The 17,957-nt window shown below is 40.1% G+C and overlaps 1 protein-coding gene across 2 annotated transcripts; it reads right to left on the bottom strand.

The window, feature by feature from the left end:
• Nucleotides 1–5,594: 5,594 nt before the first annotated feature.
• Nucleotides 5,595–17,014, bottom strand: LOC101161599 (breast cancer metastasis-suppressor 1-like protein-A). 2 transcript variants are annotated; one of them, XM_011491741.3, is made up of 10 exons: nt 16,744–17,014; nt 16,526–16,616; nt 16,250–16,377; nt 15,449–15,528; nt 15,260–15,356; nt 15,026–15,115; nt 14,857–14,921; nt 14,734–14,773; nt 14,025–14,154; nt 5,595–5,977 (listed from the first exon to the last, which is right to left on the bottom strand). In XM_011491741.3, the coding sequence occupies exons 1-10, from the start codon at nt 16,877–16,879 to the stop codon at nt 5,950–5,952; spliced, it is 885 nt and encodes a 294-aa protein (XP_011490043.1). In that variant the 5' UTR covers nt 16,880–17,014; the 3' UTR covers nt 5,595–5,949. The 2 variants fall into 2 exon arrangements, with proteins under 2 accessions (XP_011490043.1, XP_004083703.1); XM_004083655.4 differs by lacking the exon at nt 5,595–5,977 and adding an exon at nt 12,043–13,012 and having other exon boundaries at nt 16,744–17,013.
• Nucleotides 17,015–17,957: the final 943 nt, after the last annotated feature.

The raw sequence follows: 17,957 nt of genomic DNA on the forward strand, positions 1-17,957 counted from the left end.
AAGTGGGAAATTTGGTGATTTTCACTTTATTGCATAACATGAACTTTTGTTCGAGCGATCTTCACAAAATTTGCCACAGATACCATCAGGTTAACACAACCACAACCAAAGTTTTGTTGATCTTTGACCTCAGGCAGAGGGTGCCATCTTGAATCCACAACTTTAGTACCAGCTACAAATTTAAACTGCTCCAAAGGATTTAGATCTATTGCTTCCTAACTCTTCAAGCACTAGTGGGAAGCTACTTGGGGAAAAAATGTTGGTATTAGAAGTCGACGCAAAAGCGAACAAAAGTAGTGTTTCCCTGTTGCTTGCATTTTTTAGTAGAACATTGTAAAGCTGAACAAAACAATGACATTCGTTTTGAATGTGGGCGTGGTTAACAAAAAAAACCTCTGTTGCTAAGGAAATCCAAAAATTTACATTTGACGATTCTTCTAAAAACTACATAGACCTGTTTGTCACACCCAGTTGACCAAAACATAAAATAGTTGCCAAAGCCAGCAGAGAAGCTGCAATGTTGAAAACAGGTAGCTTGAAAGTTTAACAACTTTTACATTCATGAGCTGACAAAAACCAAAAAAAGGATCTACTGATATCCTAACAGGTAACTTCTACATTTCATGCTCACTTTCCTATCAGATATCTATTTTAAAGTAATATTTACTGGGTTTTTTTTATTGTTCCCTCTTTTTCAACCAAACCATTTCATACTTTTACAAATCTTAAATCTAAAAAACGGTTGAGCAAAATGCTAAAAATAAATCCTCAACCAAGTGTAGATCAATACCGATAGCATTTTTTGCTGTTATTTTTAAATAAAAACTCTTATTGATACAACTGTTTTTCTTTAAGGGTCCTTCAAATATTTTAGATATTATTATTATTCTTATTTTATTGAAAACATGTATATTTCTGGTTGAATTATGCTTTATGATGTAATATTTTGGAATCATTAGTTTTTCGAATTATAATGGCAGTTGTAATTGATCAGTTTTTAAGTTTTCTATTCAAATATTAAAGCATGGACATCTTTTTTTAAACTAAAAACACATGTTTTGATTAAGCTGAATACATTCAAATTTTTCTTTACTTTAGAACATTTTAATGTTTATTTCTATAATCTGCATTGAATTTAACACAATATTATAGCTTGCTTAGATGTTTTAGGCAACTACATAAACTGGGAAACTAAGGAAACAAACACGGTTTGAATTCTCGAAATTCAATTGACTTTTTTTTCTCTTTCCTGTAAAGGAATAAAAAAAATAAAAATATAAAAACATTCAAGCCTGCAGGGACTACATGGAAACAGAAAGAGAAAACCTCACAGGATGGGGTGAGGACGTTATGTAACATTAAAGAATCAATTTGAGCGGAAAGAGCACAATGCTGAAAAAGGCTGTACTTAAAAAATTTAGGATTAATCCCTGACAGGCCTAAATTTTATCTGCTTCTCTCCCTACACTCAGCTAAATGGCACTTTGACCTTTTAAACTCCCCCCTCCTGGTTTAGAGAATTAGGAACGCCTCAGCTGCTTTAAAGAAAAAAAGGCTTTTCATATTCCACAATCGTTTGTCTCTTCCTCCGTGATTCCTTGAAAGAAGTTTGGATTTCTCAGTATTTTTGGGGTCATACAGTCAGATAACAGTCTCTCACACCTGCTCCCCATCAGTGCTTCCAGGAGGAAATGCAAACGACACAAAAACGGCTGAGGACCAGGAAATAATGCCTCAAAATCGAGGGTGAAAGGTCAGCTGAGCAATCACTAAAGAAGATTACGCCAATTGAAATCTGTGCAGCCATTAAGAACAGATTTGATGTGCTTTCAGTGGCATTTTAAACTTGTTTCATGAAGGCCATTGAAGAACCAGAGGGCTTTGTTAGTTTTATTAAGCAAATAATTACAAATAAAAATGTAATGTATTTTATTTTATATTTGCAACCTTTCCAGCTTCAGTTTCTCTATTTGAAGGGATTTTAACCTAAGGTGTCTCAATGGGATGTCCTTCACAGGAAACATTTGGTGGTTTAACCCCAGTCTAACCCTTTAATACTGAGTGTCAAGCAGGGATGCACTGGGTCCCATTTTTAGTCTTTGGTATGACTGGATGGATTTAAACCTACAGTCTTCCAGTCTCACGGCTGAGACTTTACCACAAGCGTTTGTTTACAGGTTTATTAAGTATAAAGGTAATTGAACTTTTTACATGGGAGTCAATGGGAACTTGCTCTCTTATGAAACTTCCCTGTAGTGCTCTCTAGAGGAACTGTAATATTTTACACTTAATGGTTTGTGGCAAATTAGGGAATGGCAGGTGGGCACTGGGTCCACTCAGAGCACACTAATAAACCGTGCCCAAACATGCAACATGGAGTCGTTGGATCACCATCTCTGGCTACCCTGATAACACGTTTTACTTCAGTCAGAACATGTGGAAGTGTTTACTCTTGTCAGCTACCAAACACATCAAGATTAGCCTACGTTCCCAGCTGGTTATGTTCACAGATTGTAAATCAAGTGCAATAAAAACTCTACTTCGACTTCAGCCTGGATGCACCCATTTTCTGTCATGTGTCCAAAAAGTCTCATACCTTGTTTGCCTATTTACAGAAGCCATACGTCAACATATTTTGTTGCACAGTTGACGGCACGACATAGTCATGCTTTATGCTGCAGCACAACTGTATCAGCTCTGTGAAAAGGCTAAACATTCTGTACCCGAATACAGAACACGAGTTACAAAAAAAGCTAACTCCTAATTTATACATTAAAAAAAGGAAGCTATGGTGCAATTTCAATAAAGAAGATCTACCTCACCTCCAGGTACGTTGGGTTCTTATATCCCTCTACATGCCATCATCAATGAGACCTTCATTCTGAATCAAACACCAAGTTGCTTGCCTTTTTCTTCGCAACCATGATAATCTTAGTTTCACCTTTAAATTCATGAAAGGTTTTCTAGCGGCTCTTGTCCATCTGGTTCTCCACCAGGAAGGATGCTTTGGCAGGGTCTGGACCTAAACTACCATCAGAGTATAGGCTCTTGGGTTCATTCATTGATCTTTCCTGTTTGAAATACCGTTGGTTAAGCAAAGACCAACCAAGACCCAACCTTGAAATGATGCTTCTAAACCCAAAATCTCTTGAAACTTTGATAAGCTAATGCTATTACAAACCATATATATCCCTGTAAAGTAACCCTTTACGATGAATTGGCATCTTTTGTGTGTACATACGGATGTAGCCGGACTGAGACCATGTCAAAACTCAACCCAGCAGCCTGCTGCTTACATGCCCAGTGCATCACACCCTGAGGCGAACCATAATGCTGTGTTATTCTTTCTCTGCATGCCTGACTAAGTCCAACAGCACTGCGCTTCTGAAAGGCATACAGTGCATGACGTAACCTGTCATAAAGTACGCCCAAAAGACTCTGGAAGGGACAAGTGGAAGTATTTATGAATGACGGCAGAGAAAGGGGGAAGCTAAAAAAAAAAAAAAGGGACTTTCTTGTGATATCATTGGGGCACATGAAAATAAAGTGTTTGATAAAAGCAGCCAGAGGCAGCGTGCTCTTTTGTCTTTGGACATGCTTGGTTTTAAATGCTGTCCATTGCCCTCCCCCAACATTCTATCCCTCCGAAGGCCCTGTGTGATCATGCATGTCCTTTACTGGGTCAAGTGTAGAGAAATAATGAGTTCTACTCCGATGTCTTCTCATCCTTTTCTTATATAAGATTGAAATCTTGATGGTTTCAGATGCTTGACAGGAAATTCTGGCAGCTAAATAATAAATGACAATGAAAACGTGGTTGTGTGTGTGTTAATGTGTTTGTTCCCACATACATAATACAAACACTAAACCAAGCAGGTCAGATAAGCAGCAGAGAACAGCCTCATTAAGGCTGGCCTATCTCCAACCTCAGCTTTCTCTTTTTCTGTTTTCGACAGCCAAACACAGTAAAAACAACGACAGGCCCGGTAGCTTGCCAAAAGACAACACTTACATTTTTTGTTTTTTAGGTTCGGAATTCCTCCGAGGAACTATTTTCACAAAGATGAGACGGAGCACCTGTCTTTGCCGTGTGTGCTTTATAAGCATCCTGTCAACGGTGCATGGCCAATTAAGAGTGCAGCCGAGGAGGTAGGCGAGCTCCTCACACCGCTGATTGTTCGGCATGAGCGTGCTCACTCGCATCTGCACTAGCCTGCCTGAGCACTGGAAACAAAAGTCACTGAGCGTTTAAGAAAACTTATCTGTCTTCTTTGTTGGCCAACTCGCTCTGTAAAGTGCCTGCAGTCTCTAGACTCTGATGCCAGTTGATCATTTGATTACATTTTCATATTGAGGTGGCACCAAGAGTTTGACGCTGCTACTGCCAGAGCAGGATGAGACTGACAATTTGTCGGAGTCGATGCTAAATTTGAGACGCAATATATGCAAAAAATCTTTACTAGCTTGGAAATTAACCCTATATCCTACAAATGGACACACACTTGACCAAACACAAAATGCCACAGTGGCCTCCAGGCCTACTTTGCATACCAGACCTGACACAAGGAGGAGGTATTGGATGTTGTCTGAGAACTGTGGGAGTGAAGTTGCAAGGTGATGCCTCCATCGAGTTCAACTGGCAATAAAAACCTGATACAGCGTGCCAGCGGACTGGAGCTAGGCTAGCCAACAAGTAAGAGCTGCAAATTCAGAACACACTTTACTGTTTCAAAGAACATCAAATACCAATAATATCTGGAGATGAATGTTGATCGAGCTACTGAACAACAATCTCAATTATTAAGTTAGCTAGGACTGAAGCAATTTGTCAACATTTGTCAACAATTACAATTTGTTGACAGAATTTTTGCATTGTCTTGTCAGATTATAAAATTCATGCCAATCTTTTTTTAAAGAAAACATTATTTGGTAGCACATTTCATTAGTGCTATTGTTAGCAGCAGGAGCAATGCAGCGAAACTTGAATCTTTTTAATCCATTTTTGCATTAAGTCTTGATGAGCAACAAGATAAAACGAGGACATCTGGTGGCCACCTGAAGCCACCACAGCCCGATGAAACACTGGTGCTGTTCGGACAGAAAAAAGTACAGAAAGGCAGTGGGTTTATTGCTGTTTGCTAATGTTTACGTAACTTTACAGTCAGACATTTCACATCCTATTCAAATATTTAAATAGATGCTACACATTAGTAGCTATAGCCCTACATCAGAACTGCAACAAAACTGCAGAAAAGCAACTGATGCAGACACATTCATTCATACTCAATGTCATTGACAAATGCTCTTTAAAGATTTATTTAAAGACCCACCCGGATCATCTTTTGTAAAAGTGTTCCCAGTGGTCCTTTAATTATGATTATGCTGTTTTTAGCTAAAGTTTTTTTTAAATGGCATTTTCTAGGAAATATTGTCTGCTCTTTTTGAAACTCCATTGTTTCTGCTCCTGATTTACAACAATTTCAATAAAAAAAACCTCAGAAATGCAATTTTAAGCTTCATTTTCTTTATATATTACCTCCATCATGAGAAAAATACCTAAAAAACATGTGAAAAACACAATTTCCATCGGAGTTGGTCTTTAAAATATAAATTTAAAAAAAATCTATATATCTAGTCAAAGTAATAATATGCAGGGTTTTAAATAATTACGAGCATTCATCTCTTGTTTTATTTGGGTCTAGCTAAAGTGCTGTAGGGGAACATGAGGTCAAATCTTGCAGAAATTAGCTACACAACAAGAAATGACATTAGCCAACATGCTTTGAGCATTTGCACTAACATCAACAGACCACAGAGGAGAAACATCAGACCAAAAATACAGATGTCTCAGCAGCTGTTTCGCTGAGCAAAGACGAGGCTGCTGCTCTCCTGTCAGATGCAGACAGCCGAGGGCTTTTGAGATACCCTCGCTCAGCCACTGGTACTGCCTCAGGGGGGGTCTCCACAGAACTCCGTCCTGAAAGTAGAACAAGCTCCACGCATCACGCCAAAGTTAACAAACATCAGAGAAAGAGTGCTTTTAATTCAACACTATTATACCTACAAAACATGTTTAAATGATTTAAAAAAAAAACTTTGCCTGGCCTGCAGTTACTTACAGATAAGGTTGATAAGCGCACACTTCTACTAAAAAACAAATCCATCCTTGGAAGGGCAGAAAAACCTGATGAAGCTGCGTCAGTCAAATTCCAGGGAGGGTGGTTAAAAATAAACGCACCACATGAGCAGAAAAGATCAGCGATGCATACACTTTCAATAAATAACAGAACAGAGAAGAGGGGAGCGCTGGCCAGACGCCCGATTGGGTTGTTTTTTTCTGACACTATTCTGGTATAAAAAGGGCATCGAAGCTTCATGGCTTTTCTTTAAAACCGCGACAGAACCAGAGTGTGTTTACATGCAACTGTTATTCTGCAAAAAGGCTGCCCTACTTAAGGAAAAGCCCATACCTCTTACTCTGAAATTCTTTTTAGACAAATTATCACATGACAGCTTGGTTTTTCAGTTTGATTTTTCCCTTTTGAGGCGTACTTTTAATCTCAAGGAAATACAAATCCTGCTGTACATTTAAATGTAGGCCTGCCTCTGAAATAGGGTCTGTAACACATTATGCCACCTTGATCATCAGCAAGAAAGTACAAAAAAAGTTGAGTTTAGTAGATGTTTATACATGCTTGTTGTAAGGTTTGATTACATTAGTTTGTGTGGATCTTTATTAACTTGCAGTTATTTATTATATTCCAGGTTTGGAACTGATTACCTAAAGGTTAAGCTTTCCAATAGATTTTGGTGCTAAAGGGGTTACATAAACAATGTTTTGGAAAAAACCACTGGCAGGAATGCTAATGGACAGCGTTAATGGGCAGGACTGATGCTAACACACAACTCAAGGGTATTGAGAAATTATTGTTCAAGAGTATCCATCCATCCATCCATCCATCCATCCATCCATCCATCTTCAGAACCCGCTGAATTCCTTTTGGGGTCATGGGAGCCAACCCAGCTACTGTTGGGCAAAGGCGTGGTCCACCCAGAACAGGTCACCAGTCTGTTGCAGGACCACAAAATCGGTCCCATTCATGCCTTGGGATAGGCACCAATTAACTTATGAAGCAGGTTTTTTGGACAATGGAAGTAAGTCGGAGTCCCTGGAGAAAAACCCACACACCCACAGGGAGAACCTACAAACACCACACAAAAAGGTCCCAGCCAGGATTTGAACCAGGACCTTCTTGATGTTTGGCAAGAGTGCTAACCGCAGTTCAAAAGCAAACGCGTCAAAAACTAAACTAAAGCCAGTTGCAATTCAGCTGATGAAAACACTAGAGCAGCGGTCCCCAACTTTTTTCACACCAAGGACTAGTATGACGTCACTCAACTTTCACGGACCGGTCTTTCAAATTTAAGCGGATGATTATTGTAACAATACTAGGATGAGGGAGGATCAAAGACGTGATAAGACGATCACTGTGCTTTCATTTATACACGCTTAACAGTTTACATCGCACGGGTGACATCATCTTCTCCCCTTCCCACACTCATGGTGCAAAAAAGGAGTACTGTCTATTAATTGTGGCTTTCTTTTTTTTTGGAAGTTGAAGGCCCCTTTTCTGTCTCCTGGCTGGGCATTTTCCTGTTGGCAAAGAAACTTTCCAAAGACGTTTGTTTTTTACTCTTTTTGCTAGCTCCTGGGTTTTATTTTAGCGGCAATCTATCACGTGACGAAGAAGAGCGCCTTGGCCTGCATCAAGAGTAACATAGACTGATGTCAGAGAGAATCGGGCAATTTTTCAAAATAAAACATCTTTCAGATTCCTAAATAAATAAAACGGAAGTAATGCAAGTTATAAATTCTTTCTTTGCGGCCCGGTACCAAATGACCGGGGCTTGGGGACCGCTGCACTTGAGGACTTAAGCCGGACATCCCTTATGAATCAATCATTTTTTTAATTGTTTCTGTAGTTTTGTATATATCTAAGAATGCTGGCCACTCAATTAGACACACCCTCAATGCATGTATGCATGTAGACATTGTCAAGACGAATTGTGATTTAGGTAACTTGGATGGTGGTATGACAGGCTGGTCTGAGTATTTTAGAAACTGCTGATCTACTGGCATTTCCACCCACAACCATCTCTAGGGTTTACAGAGAATGGTCTGAAAACAAGAAAACACCCAGTGAGGGGCAGTTCTGTGGGCAGAAATGCCCTGTTGATGTCAGAGGAGAATGACCAGACTGGTTCCAGCTGATAGAAAGGCAACAGCAACTAAAATAACCACTGGTTACAACCAATGTCTGCAGAAGAACATCTCTGAACACACAACACGCCGAGCTTTGAGGTAGATGGGCTACAGCAGTAGAAGACCACACCAGACGCCACTCTTGTCAGCCAAGAACAGGGAGCTGAGGCTACAATTCACACAGACTCACCAGGATGGACAATGGAAGATTGTAAGAACGTTGTCTGGTTTGATGAGTCTCCATTTCTGCTGCCACATTTGGATAGTAGGGTCAGAGTTTGGCATCAACAACATGAAAACATGGATCCATCCTGCCTTGCATCCACACTCAAGGCTAGCGGGGGTGTAATGGTATGGGGGATGGAGCATCTTTGGGATGTGGTGGAACGGGAGATTGGCATTATAGATGTGCAGCCGACAAATCTGCTGCAACTGTGTGATGCTGTCATGTCAATATGGACCAAACTCTCTGTGGAATGTTTCCAGAAGCTTGTTCAATCTATGCCACCAGGGATTAAGGCAGTTCTGGATGTAAAAGGGGGGCCAACCCACAACTACCAATGTACCAGATAAAGTGGCCGGAGAAGTGTATATTGTAACTGTTTATCTATTGTACGGTATATTGATAAAAATAAGATATATAAAATTAATCTTGCGGTATTAACAAAGTAAATGTACAGAAGTTTACTCTGAAATGTACTTTTACGTGTGTTCAAAAACTTCAAGAAAGACATTACAGTGAGTTAACTGGGAATTATGGGGGTTTGATGTCCACATCTGTTACCCACTGTGTCCCCCTGCCCGCCTAGATGTGGACATTTTCTTACAAAATCAGCATCAGAGGTGCACGCCCACACATGGGCCCATCACACCTGCATGCATTCAAAAAAAGCAGTCCACAGACAGAGACTCCCTCTGCCACGGAGCGGACACAGCTGCGTGCATGTGTTGCACAAAAAAGGGGGGGAGGGGGTTAAGTAATTTAGCACAGTGTGACACTTTCACGGTCTAATTAGCCCCCATGTTGCAGTAAACACGCCCGGATGACCCCACGGTTCTGGTTACTCATCAAGTATGGATGGAGCTGGAGTCAGCCGGCCTCTCTCCTCCCTCAGGACCCAATTGGTCACAGAAGAAGCTCCCTCTAGAATCATCCAGAACCTCAACTGGATCAGAAACATCCAAACAAGAAAGATGGAAGGCCTCATTTGAGTTTGATGATGTCCTAAAAACTGGTTTTGTTTTGATTCAAGACGCATCTTTATGTGCTCATGATGTGACATAAGAGTTCAAAGCTGGGTGAAGAAGAGCAGGCCTCGCGGTGATGCCGCCTGGCCTTCAGGGGGGGGGGGGGGGGGGGGGGCAGGGGACGGTCAGGCTGGATGTTGCTGAGGACTTTGACGCGGCAGTGGGGATTTTCCTCTCCCTCGCTTGGCTGCAGCAGCAAACGTGCTCAGCGAGCTGTGAACAAACGCTCGCCCCCCCCCCCCCCCCCCCCCCCCCTCTCATCAGCAGCAGCGTGCCCCAAATTAAAAAACCCAACTGCCCCCTCCCCATCAACCAGAGCAACCCCTGCCTCTGCAACGGCAACCAAGGAGCAAGGCTGCCACCTGCTGTCAAGAAGGGTGTTTCCGCAGTGTAAAAAACTCCCATCCAAGCAAATTCTGCTGCTCCAAATAAGAAATTTAACAAACCCTTTGATGGACTTTATTGATCTTAGGAGTTTTGATCACCTTGCTGTGGATTTTTTTATTTGATTTAGAACATTGACTAAACTTTAATCCCATTAAATCAAAGCGTTCTGTGGTTCTGATCAAGGCCAGGAAACTGTCGTCCAGCAGCAGGTTTATCGGCTGCTTGTTTAACGGGGATAAACTAAAGGGTCAACACAATCCAGGGGTAACAGTCGTAGACCGCAGAGGAGTTTTACAGACCCACTCCCAAGAAAATGGTGTTTTTGACAACTTCTTGTAGCATTTTTCTGATGGAGGTACAAAACTTAAGCTTAAAATTGCATTTCTGAGCTGGCAGCTGGAAGCTGGCAGTAGAGTGTGTAAACAGAGAGCTCTCTGCGACAGGGAGGGGGAACTACTGCTGCTCTGCAGAAACTATGTCCTAGAAAATGACTGATTTGGGGGAATTATTGACAAATTCATTACCGTTTTAGTTTCCTAAAGTTCAGCCCACTGCTGATTTTCTACACCAAAATAATCCAAAAAGAGCATTGTTAGAACATTCTAGCACACTGCATGGTCACATGTCTTTGCTAAATTCAAAGTGTTTCCACACATTGGACTGGAATGATGGACTGATCAGTTTTTGATGCATCACATGTGTGTTGTTCACTGTGATGTACTTGGTCATTTTTACTTCACAGTAAAATAAACCTACTATACCTCAATCCAAATGGAATTCTCCAATATATTGATTATAATAATTTTGTCTTACTATGAAAAAGAATGAATAATGATGCAGGTTGATTCGATTACCAACTTACCTCAGATTGATCTGGACTGCAGAAATATAAATTGATCTATCAATTGTTACACCCCCCTTGGTAACACTTTATATTAAGATTCCTTAACAAGCTCTGTTAACACATTAACAAGCATTATAAATGAATTTATAGGGTGTTAGTAAGACATTTATTAGTACAATAAGTCTAATAAGGTTTATTAAATTACTTAGTTAACACATTTACAAGCATTATTATTAGGATGTTTTCAAGATAATTACAGAACGATTTGTGTATGTTTAGTCTGTTTTAATGTCATAAAGTTCTTTTTACAATCTTATGCTTTGTGGTTGTTTGTGCTAAAAAATTTCCACACTTTAGATGGGGTGCTGCAAAACAATTAATAAACTATTAACAGAGTTAATTAATACATTTGTAAAGCTTATAAGCAGTTTAGTAATATGGATTTAGAAGACAATGGTCTGACTTTAGATGTTAATAAATCTTATTAACACTTTCAGGTATTTGCAAGACATCTATAATGCTAATAAATATCTTACTAGCATCTGACACATTAATAAAGCCTATTTATTTGTTAAGTTAGTTAATAAAACTTATTAAACTTATGAACACTTCGGCTTGTGTCAGGCATGTATAATGCTAATAAATATCTTACTAGAACCCCAAACAATAATAATACTTCTTAATTTGTTAACAAAGGTTGGTAATAAATCTTATTAAGCTTATTAACACTGACACATTTGTTAGGCACCTATAATATCAGTAAATGCATCATTAGCATCTTGAAAACATCCTAATAATAATGCTTGTAAATGTGTTAACTAAGTAATTTAATAAACCTTATTAGACTTATTGTACTAATAAATGTCTTACTAACACCCTATAAATTCATTTATAATGCTTGTTAATGTGTTAACAAAGCTTGTTAAGGAATCTTAATATAAAGTGTTACCCACCCCTTCTAATTTGTGAGCACAAAAACCCAATAATATTGTTAATATCCTCCCTGTAGCCGGCAGAGTTTAGCATATATCTAATTACTAATCTAACAGACCACCAGATAAGTTGATTTGTACGTTGTTTTGTTTATACGTTTAAATTATTTTGTGGCCACAGATTTTCCATCACATCAGGTTTTGTGGCTTCCCTTCATTATTTTTTTCTCAAATTGGTATGTTAACATTTTCAGGGGTTGGTTCAAAGCCGCTTCTTCCTGTTTCTCACTGAGCAGGAAAATCCAGAGGAATTCCAGGGTCAAAATTTTCTGTATGCTCAGACACACAAAAAATAATCTTCAAGCAGCTGTTTATGCATTGGCACAGTTTATTTGTACTCTCACACAACTTATGATACACAATATATATATTTGTATATCTAAAGTTAAAAAATAAAAGTAGAAATGATGTTTAGAGCAGTTTCCTTCAGATCTTCTGTGGCACACAGCTCTTTTTACAATACTGTAGTTTATAAAGACGGGCTGCTTTCACAAACAAAATGAACGACTCAGCGTAATTAATACATCAGCAATGAAATGTAGTTTTGCACAAAAATTGGCACCTCTTAAGTCCCATATGACATTTACAACTTGATATCTCTTATGAACTAAAGTTTGACCTTTAATCTTTAAATGTAGTGCTGGAAATGTTAGTTTGGCAAATAAAGCATCAAAAGAGAATTTGAAGCAAAAAAAACAACAACATTCTGTTCACTTTGACTTAAAACAAACACTATTTATTGGGGTCTGTGGGGGATTTTCGCCAAAAATGAGCATGAAATTCAAGTTTAACTGTTATGCCTGTGGAGGCACACAGTACCATCACCTGGTTCACTGACCCGCTCCAGCCGACGCCATGCTGGCCCGCCAAGGGGCAACGCTTGACCGCGTCAGGAGACGGGATGGTTTCATCTGCCCCCGTCAACTGGAGCGCCCCCTTCCTCCCAGTAAAGGCACTAAGCTCTTCACAGTTTGCCCCATCTTTTTTGTTTCTTTTAGCAGCACCTTTCACTGATCATTCCAGACAAAAAGACACTTTGTGACCATGATGACGCGAACGCTCATTTACAAATGTACAACAGGGCAGGACGGCCGCTCATGTGGATGTGGAGACGGAAGAAAGGGGAACATCCAAGCGCGTGATGGAACGTCTCCTTTCCTTTAGGAGTGCTTGATGGTGTATTTGCCTTTCTGCAGCTGGGAGATGTACATCTTCGACTTGGTGCCGTCCAGCCGTTTGAACCACACCTCGTCGTTGTTGATGGTGGTGATGACGGCACTACGGGCCAGAACGCGCGCACGCAAACAACGTTAGCACAAAAACTTCAGATGGCTCAGGAAATGGTCACGTGATGTCACGCAGTTACTGCCACCACGAAGCGTGACCAACATCGCTCAAATAGTTTAATGCAACGTAAAGTCAAATATCTTAATATCTAAAACATTTTGCAAGTCGTGCAGCTGGTTTACCAAGTAACCGAGAGATAGACAAACCCCTGTGGAGCAGAAATGGTCACATGACCCTTTTAGTTAGTACTGGGCTCCTTTGAAGTCAGTTTAAACGTTTTATCATCTCAAAACAGGTGGACAAACACGCATGCATGTTTTACTGAACACAAGAAGGTTATCGAGCTGATGCTTCAACAGTCACATGGAAATCATTAAACCACGCCTACATAAAAAAAATAAAAATAAAGAATCCCACAGAAATTTTGTCTTGAATCAGAATTTATTTGGAGGAAAGAAAATGTTTTTGTACCGCGTCAGGATGTCTATTTCTCTAACGAAGTTTGAGCTGAACTGATCTTGGCTTCCCTAACTTTTTCTATCTAAATTTTATTTTTTAAATTTGTCTCGACGAGGAAGGAAACAAGCTGCCCATTGGTCAATCCCCAATTGCTCTAGATAAAATGGCTTTACTTTAAAATAAAAAAAAAAAAAAAGTGATTTATTCATTAGATTAAAAATGTGCCCCAAAGGGGGCGTGGCCTTTTTAATTGATATGTGACTGTAAAGATCGATTGGAAGAAAAAAAAACCTGCCAGACCCATTTATCCATGTTCAGAAAAACAGGATTTGTTCATGTCAGATCCAGTCAAAATAAATCAACCTAGAGCTAGCCAACGAGTCATGTGACCACACCTGACACCCCTCACCTGTAAAGCCACCCGTCATTTCAAGGTACAAAAGTATGTTTTGTTTTTAAAAAAACGAAAAAAAAAACTATATCATTGAGTCCATGTCTAGAATAAAGCAAAGATTCAGTTCTGCTTCATTTCTTCTGTTCGTACCTGGTTGGGTAATCGTCCTTCCTATTGATGCAGATGGCCTGCCCCCTGCAGTACCACTGGCTGTCGTAGTAAAGTCGCCCGTCCTCAGAGCGGGCCACGTGATGGTGTCTGTCCGGCTTCAACGCAGGGACTGGAGGTAAAAAGTGATGACTTAAACGAGGAAGGGTCATGAGGGCTTTTAGCAGACAGACTCGCCACTCTTCAAAGGTCAGATCCATTGACTGTATAAGAGAACTGGACTGAGTGAGCCCTCAACTCCTCACGTCTCAAACAGGAAGTACCTGCTGGCTCCAAGAAGAAGAAGCCAAAATCCCACAGGCTATTCAAGTTATAAACTGACCAATCAGGTGCCTCAATAAAAGTATGTGTGGTCTCACATTGAACTTTTGAAACGCTTGCCTGACGGATTCTCCTGAGCCCACTTTCCAGTGGTAGGGGTGTGGACTTCCAACAAACTCAGTCACCATTGGCCATAATGGTTGCCATAGAAATGTTGTCTCAGAACGACTCGGACCAATTAAAGAGCTTACCCACAATGCCTAGCCTCAACACGGCAGCATCCGGATTGCAGAAAAATGGCTTCAGAACTGATGTCATTTGGTTGGAGCTGGAGAAAAGTCCTTTTCCCAGTTTGCTGTCACGCTCACTCGGTCCAGTTCTCATATACAGTCTATGGTCAGATCCCTTGGAAAAGGGCAGCAGAACTTACCATCTACCTTCACCCGATGAGGCCCCAGTGACGCCATCGCCTGTGAACGAGGGCAGAAAAAGCCATAAATAGTAGAGCTATTCAACAACTCTATGTGCATTCAAACAAACAAACAAAAAACACCTTTCTGATTGCAGTCCAGTCTTCAAGAATATCCAGATCTTGCAGCATGTAAACAATATAAGGGCGTAGCAGCAGCTAAGGAAAACATCCACCTTCAACAGCCAACAGTTGCTGTGGAGATGCATGATGGGAGCAAAAAGACGACAGGAAAGCAGCAACAAAAGGATATCTGACACAACAACTGGCTTTTTCTTCTTGACGGGACAGAAAGGGTCCTTCTTCTTGTTTTTGCGGGCGTGCAACCCATCATTCCACAACTCTGAAAGAAAAAAAGAAAAGAAAGCGTGTTTTTTTAGGGGTTTTAAAGGGTTCAAAGACACGTATCTGCAACAAATTGTTCCATTTTTTTTGTATAACTGCTATTTTCACTGAGATTTGATGGATAAAAACAACATATTAGTACCTGAGGTGATGTCGATGCTGTGTCTGTCTTCCTCCAGTCGCCTTATTTTCTCCTCCAGCTCACTCTGCACGGTGTCAAACAGCAGCAACTTCTCACTCTAGGAGACAAAAGATTGAAGAAAGAAAAACAAAAAAACATGGGACTGGCGTCTTGGTCATATTTATTGGCTCGATTGGACTGTGTCCTCACCTCCCAGTGTTGACATGCAGCTTGAATCTCGCACTCGTATTTGTTCTTCACCGACTCCAGACACAGCTCCCTGTAGATCCCTGCAAGCGAACAAGCTCCTCTGATGATCTAGATCAACTCTTGAAGAGCCTTTCAGGTCAGTTTCTCACCAATTACAACCCAGTAGGAGCCACAAAATCTTACTTTACCCGTTAAAAAATAAGACACTGGTTTGCATTTGTGTTACTATCATAACACATATTAATGAAATGTTTTGTTTTTGGCATAAATAAAAAAAGGAAAGAAGAAAAAGCCTTTTTTTCTAAATACAAAAAAGGTTTGGAACCTTGGTCGGAAGTTCACATGACTTCCTTTCAAAATAAAAGACAACAAATGTGGCAAAATGCCAGCAGTGGCGTGCGTTCAATCGACCACTTCCAATGAAAAGTCCATGCAAACGCACTGAAAGGCCCCATTCCGGCTTCCACGTGGTGGCGTCCCTTTTAGTTCACAGAAGAGCAATCTGTTTGAAAATCGATCATATAGGAGAAACGAACCATTATGGTTTGTGTCCGGCTGGAATTCATCTCTTCCCCAACTGTGGGTGGTGGAGATACGCTAGTAAACAGTAGAAAAGAAAAAGAAGAAGGCCCTCCCTGCCTCTCCAGTGTTAACACCATGGGCTAAATAATCGTTCAAGAATCAGCATCTATCCCGTTCTTGAACGGGCGTCACACGCCCTGTGTGTCTCTAGCTGTAAAGTCCCAAAACTAAGTTTGTTTCTTTGACCAGGCAGCCAGGATGGAGGAAGTAATCTCTCACCAGCCACTTTGGTCCTGATCTGCATGTTCTCCTGCAGGTTGGCCAGAGGCTCCAGGTACTCTTGGGCGCAGCCGGCCATCACCTCCTGCAGCTTCACTTCCACCTGGCTCAGGCGCTCCTTATACAACCTGCAGGAAACCCAACGTGGAGGTTCAGACTTTTGTTTCATTGATGATCCAATTCATAATCCAGGTTAGGGCCTATAGAACCTTTCAAATCCAGCTTTAGGAAAAGAAAAATAGTGGAAGTTATGCTGGAAATGCTTAGAGAACTCACTGCTCCTTCAGGTCAGTGAACTGCTTCTCCAGAGTGGTCATCTCATCCAGACACTCCACCCTCCTCCTCTCGCAGTCCTCGTCATCCATCTCTGCTCACGTGAAGCCAACAACACACAAACTCATTTACACATCCTGTTCGTTCGTATGTCACTCATAAAGCCAACAGTAGAAATCCAGACAGAATGATCACGGCTCCTTTGAAAGCCTGTCTGTCACCTGAGCTGTCTCCATCTTCAGACACCGACGAGCTAACGGTGTCCTCCTCGTCTGTGCTGCTGCCGTCTTGCTCCGGAAAATCCACCTCCATTTCTTCGTGGTTGCTGTCTTTCTTCTCCCGTGAGTGCACCGGCATGGCGTCTGTCGGAAAAGCTGGAGGCCGCGGGGTGCCACGGACCGAGCTTTTCGTTTTCTTCCCCCAGAAGAGAAAGGGGGAGACGCAGCTAAGACTGCTAGCCGGTTAGCCTACCCTCAAGTACCAGCGGACAGACAAACTTGACTAAAAAGCACCAATCAGAGCACGTGTTCCAGAGGTTATCCAATCAGATTTATGATTGAAAATTTTTTCTTTCCATTTTTTTATTGTTTTTTTTTTTACACTTTGACGTTTACAGTATTGTGGCAGTTGTAAAAAGAATTTAACAAGTTACAATTACAACAGGTATAGAAAAATGTAAACAACTTTAAAAAGAGTTAAAAAAATAATTAAAAAATGTAAGATTGAAAAATGCAGCTGTGGAACTTCAGCTTCTGGGTTTTGTAGTTGTTTCCACTTTTTTTTAATTAAAAACTTGCTCAATTCTAATAACTGCATAAAAAATAGTTATTTCTCAGTTAACATACTCCCTTTTTAAATTAATTTTTGCTGTAAAGTGTATTTATTATTATACGCTTACAGGGAGAGAAAAACTACCAAGTAACAAATAAAAAACACTACCTTACTTTTACAAAACAAAGGGTATAACTTTTTAAAATGTAAAACAATATTTTAAACTAATAACAAAAATTGACAATTTAAAAAATGCAAATAATTGAGCAGAACAATCACTTTTTTTAAACTCTAGCTTGAGTTTACCTCAAAATACAATGAAAATATGAAAAAAATACAAATACATATAATATTTTATCTTATTATCACAGCTATTTACCAACAGCTTATAAGAAAATTCTATTCAGTAGGACAAAAAAAGAGAGAAATAGATAAATATTGATAAAACATGTCCTAATTATATATTTTATTTTAATTATTATTGAGCCCCCAAAACTAAGAAGCTCACTTTTAAGATTATTAAAATAAAGTTGTTTAAGTTAAGTATGATTCTACTATAAAAACATTTACAGCGTATTAGTAAAAACATTACAAATTGTCTAACGTGTGTAAAGCAATCCTTCCAAGAGTGGATTTAAAAAAACAAAATCCTGTATGAAATGTA

This window comes from Oryzias latipes, chromosome 24 (assembly GCF_002234675.1).
Source record: "Oryzias latipes chromosome 24, ASM223467v1".
Classification (NCBI taxonomy): domain Eukaryota; kingdom Metazoa; phylum Chordata; class Actinopteri; order Beloniformes; family Adrianichthyidae; genus Oryzias; species Oryzias latipes.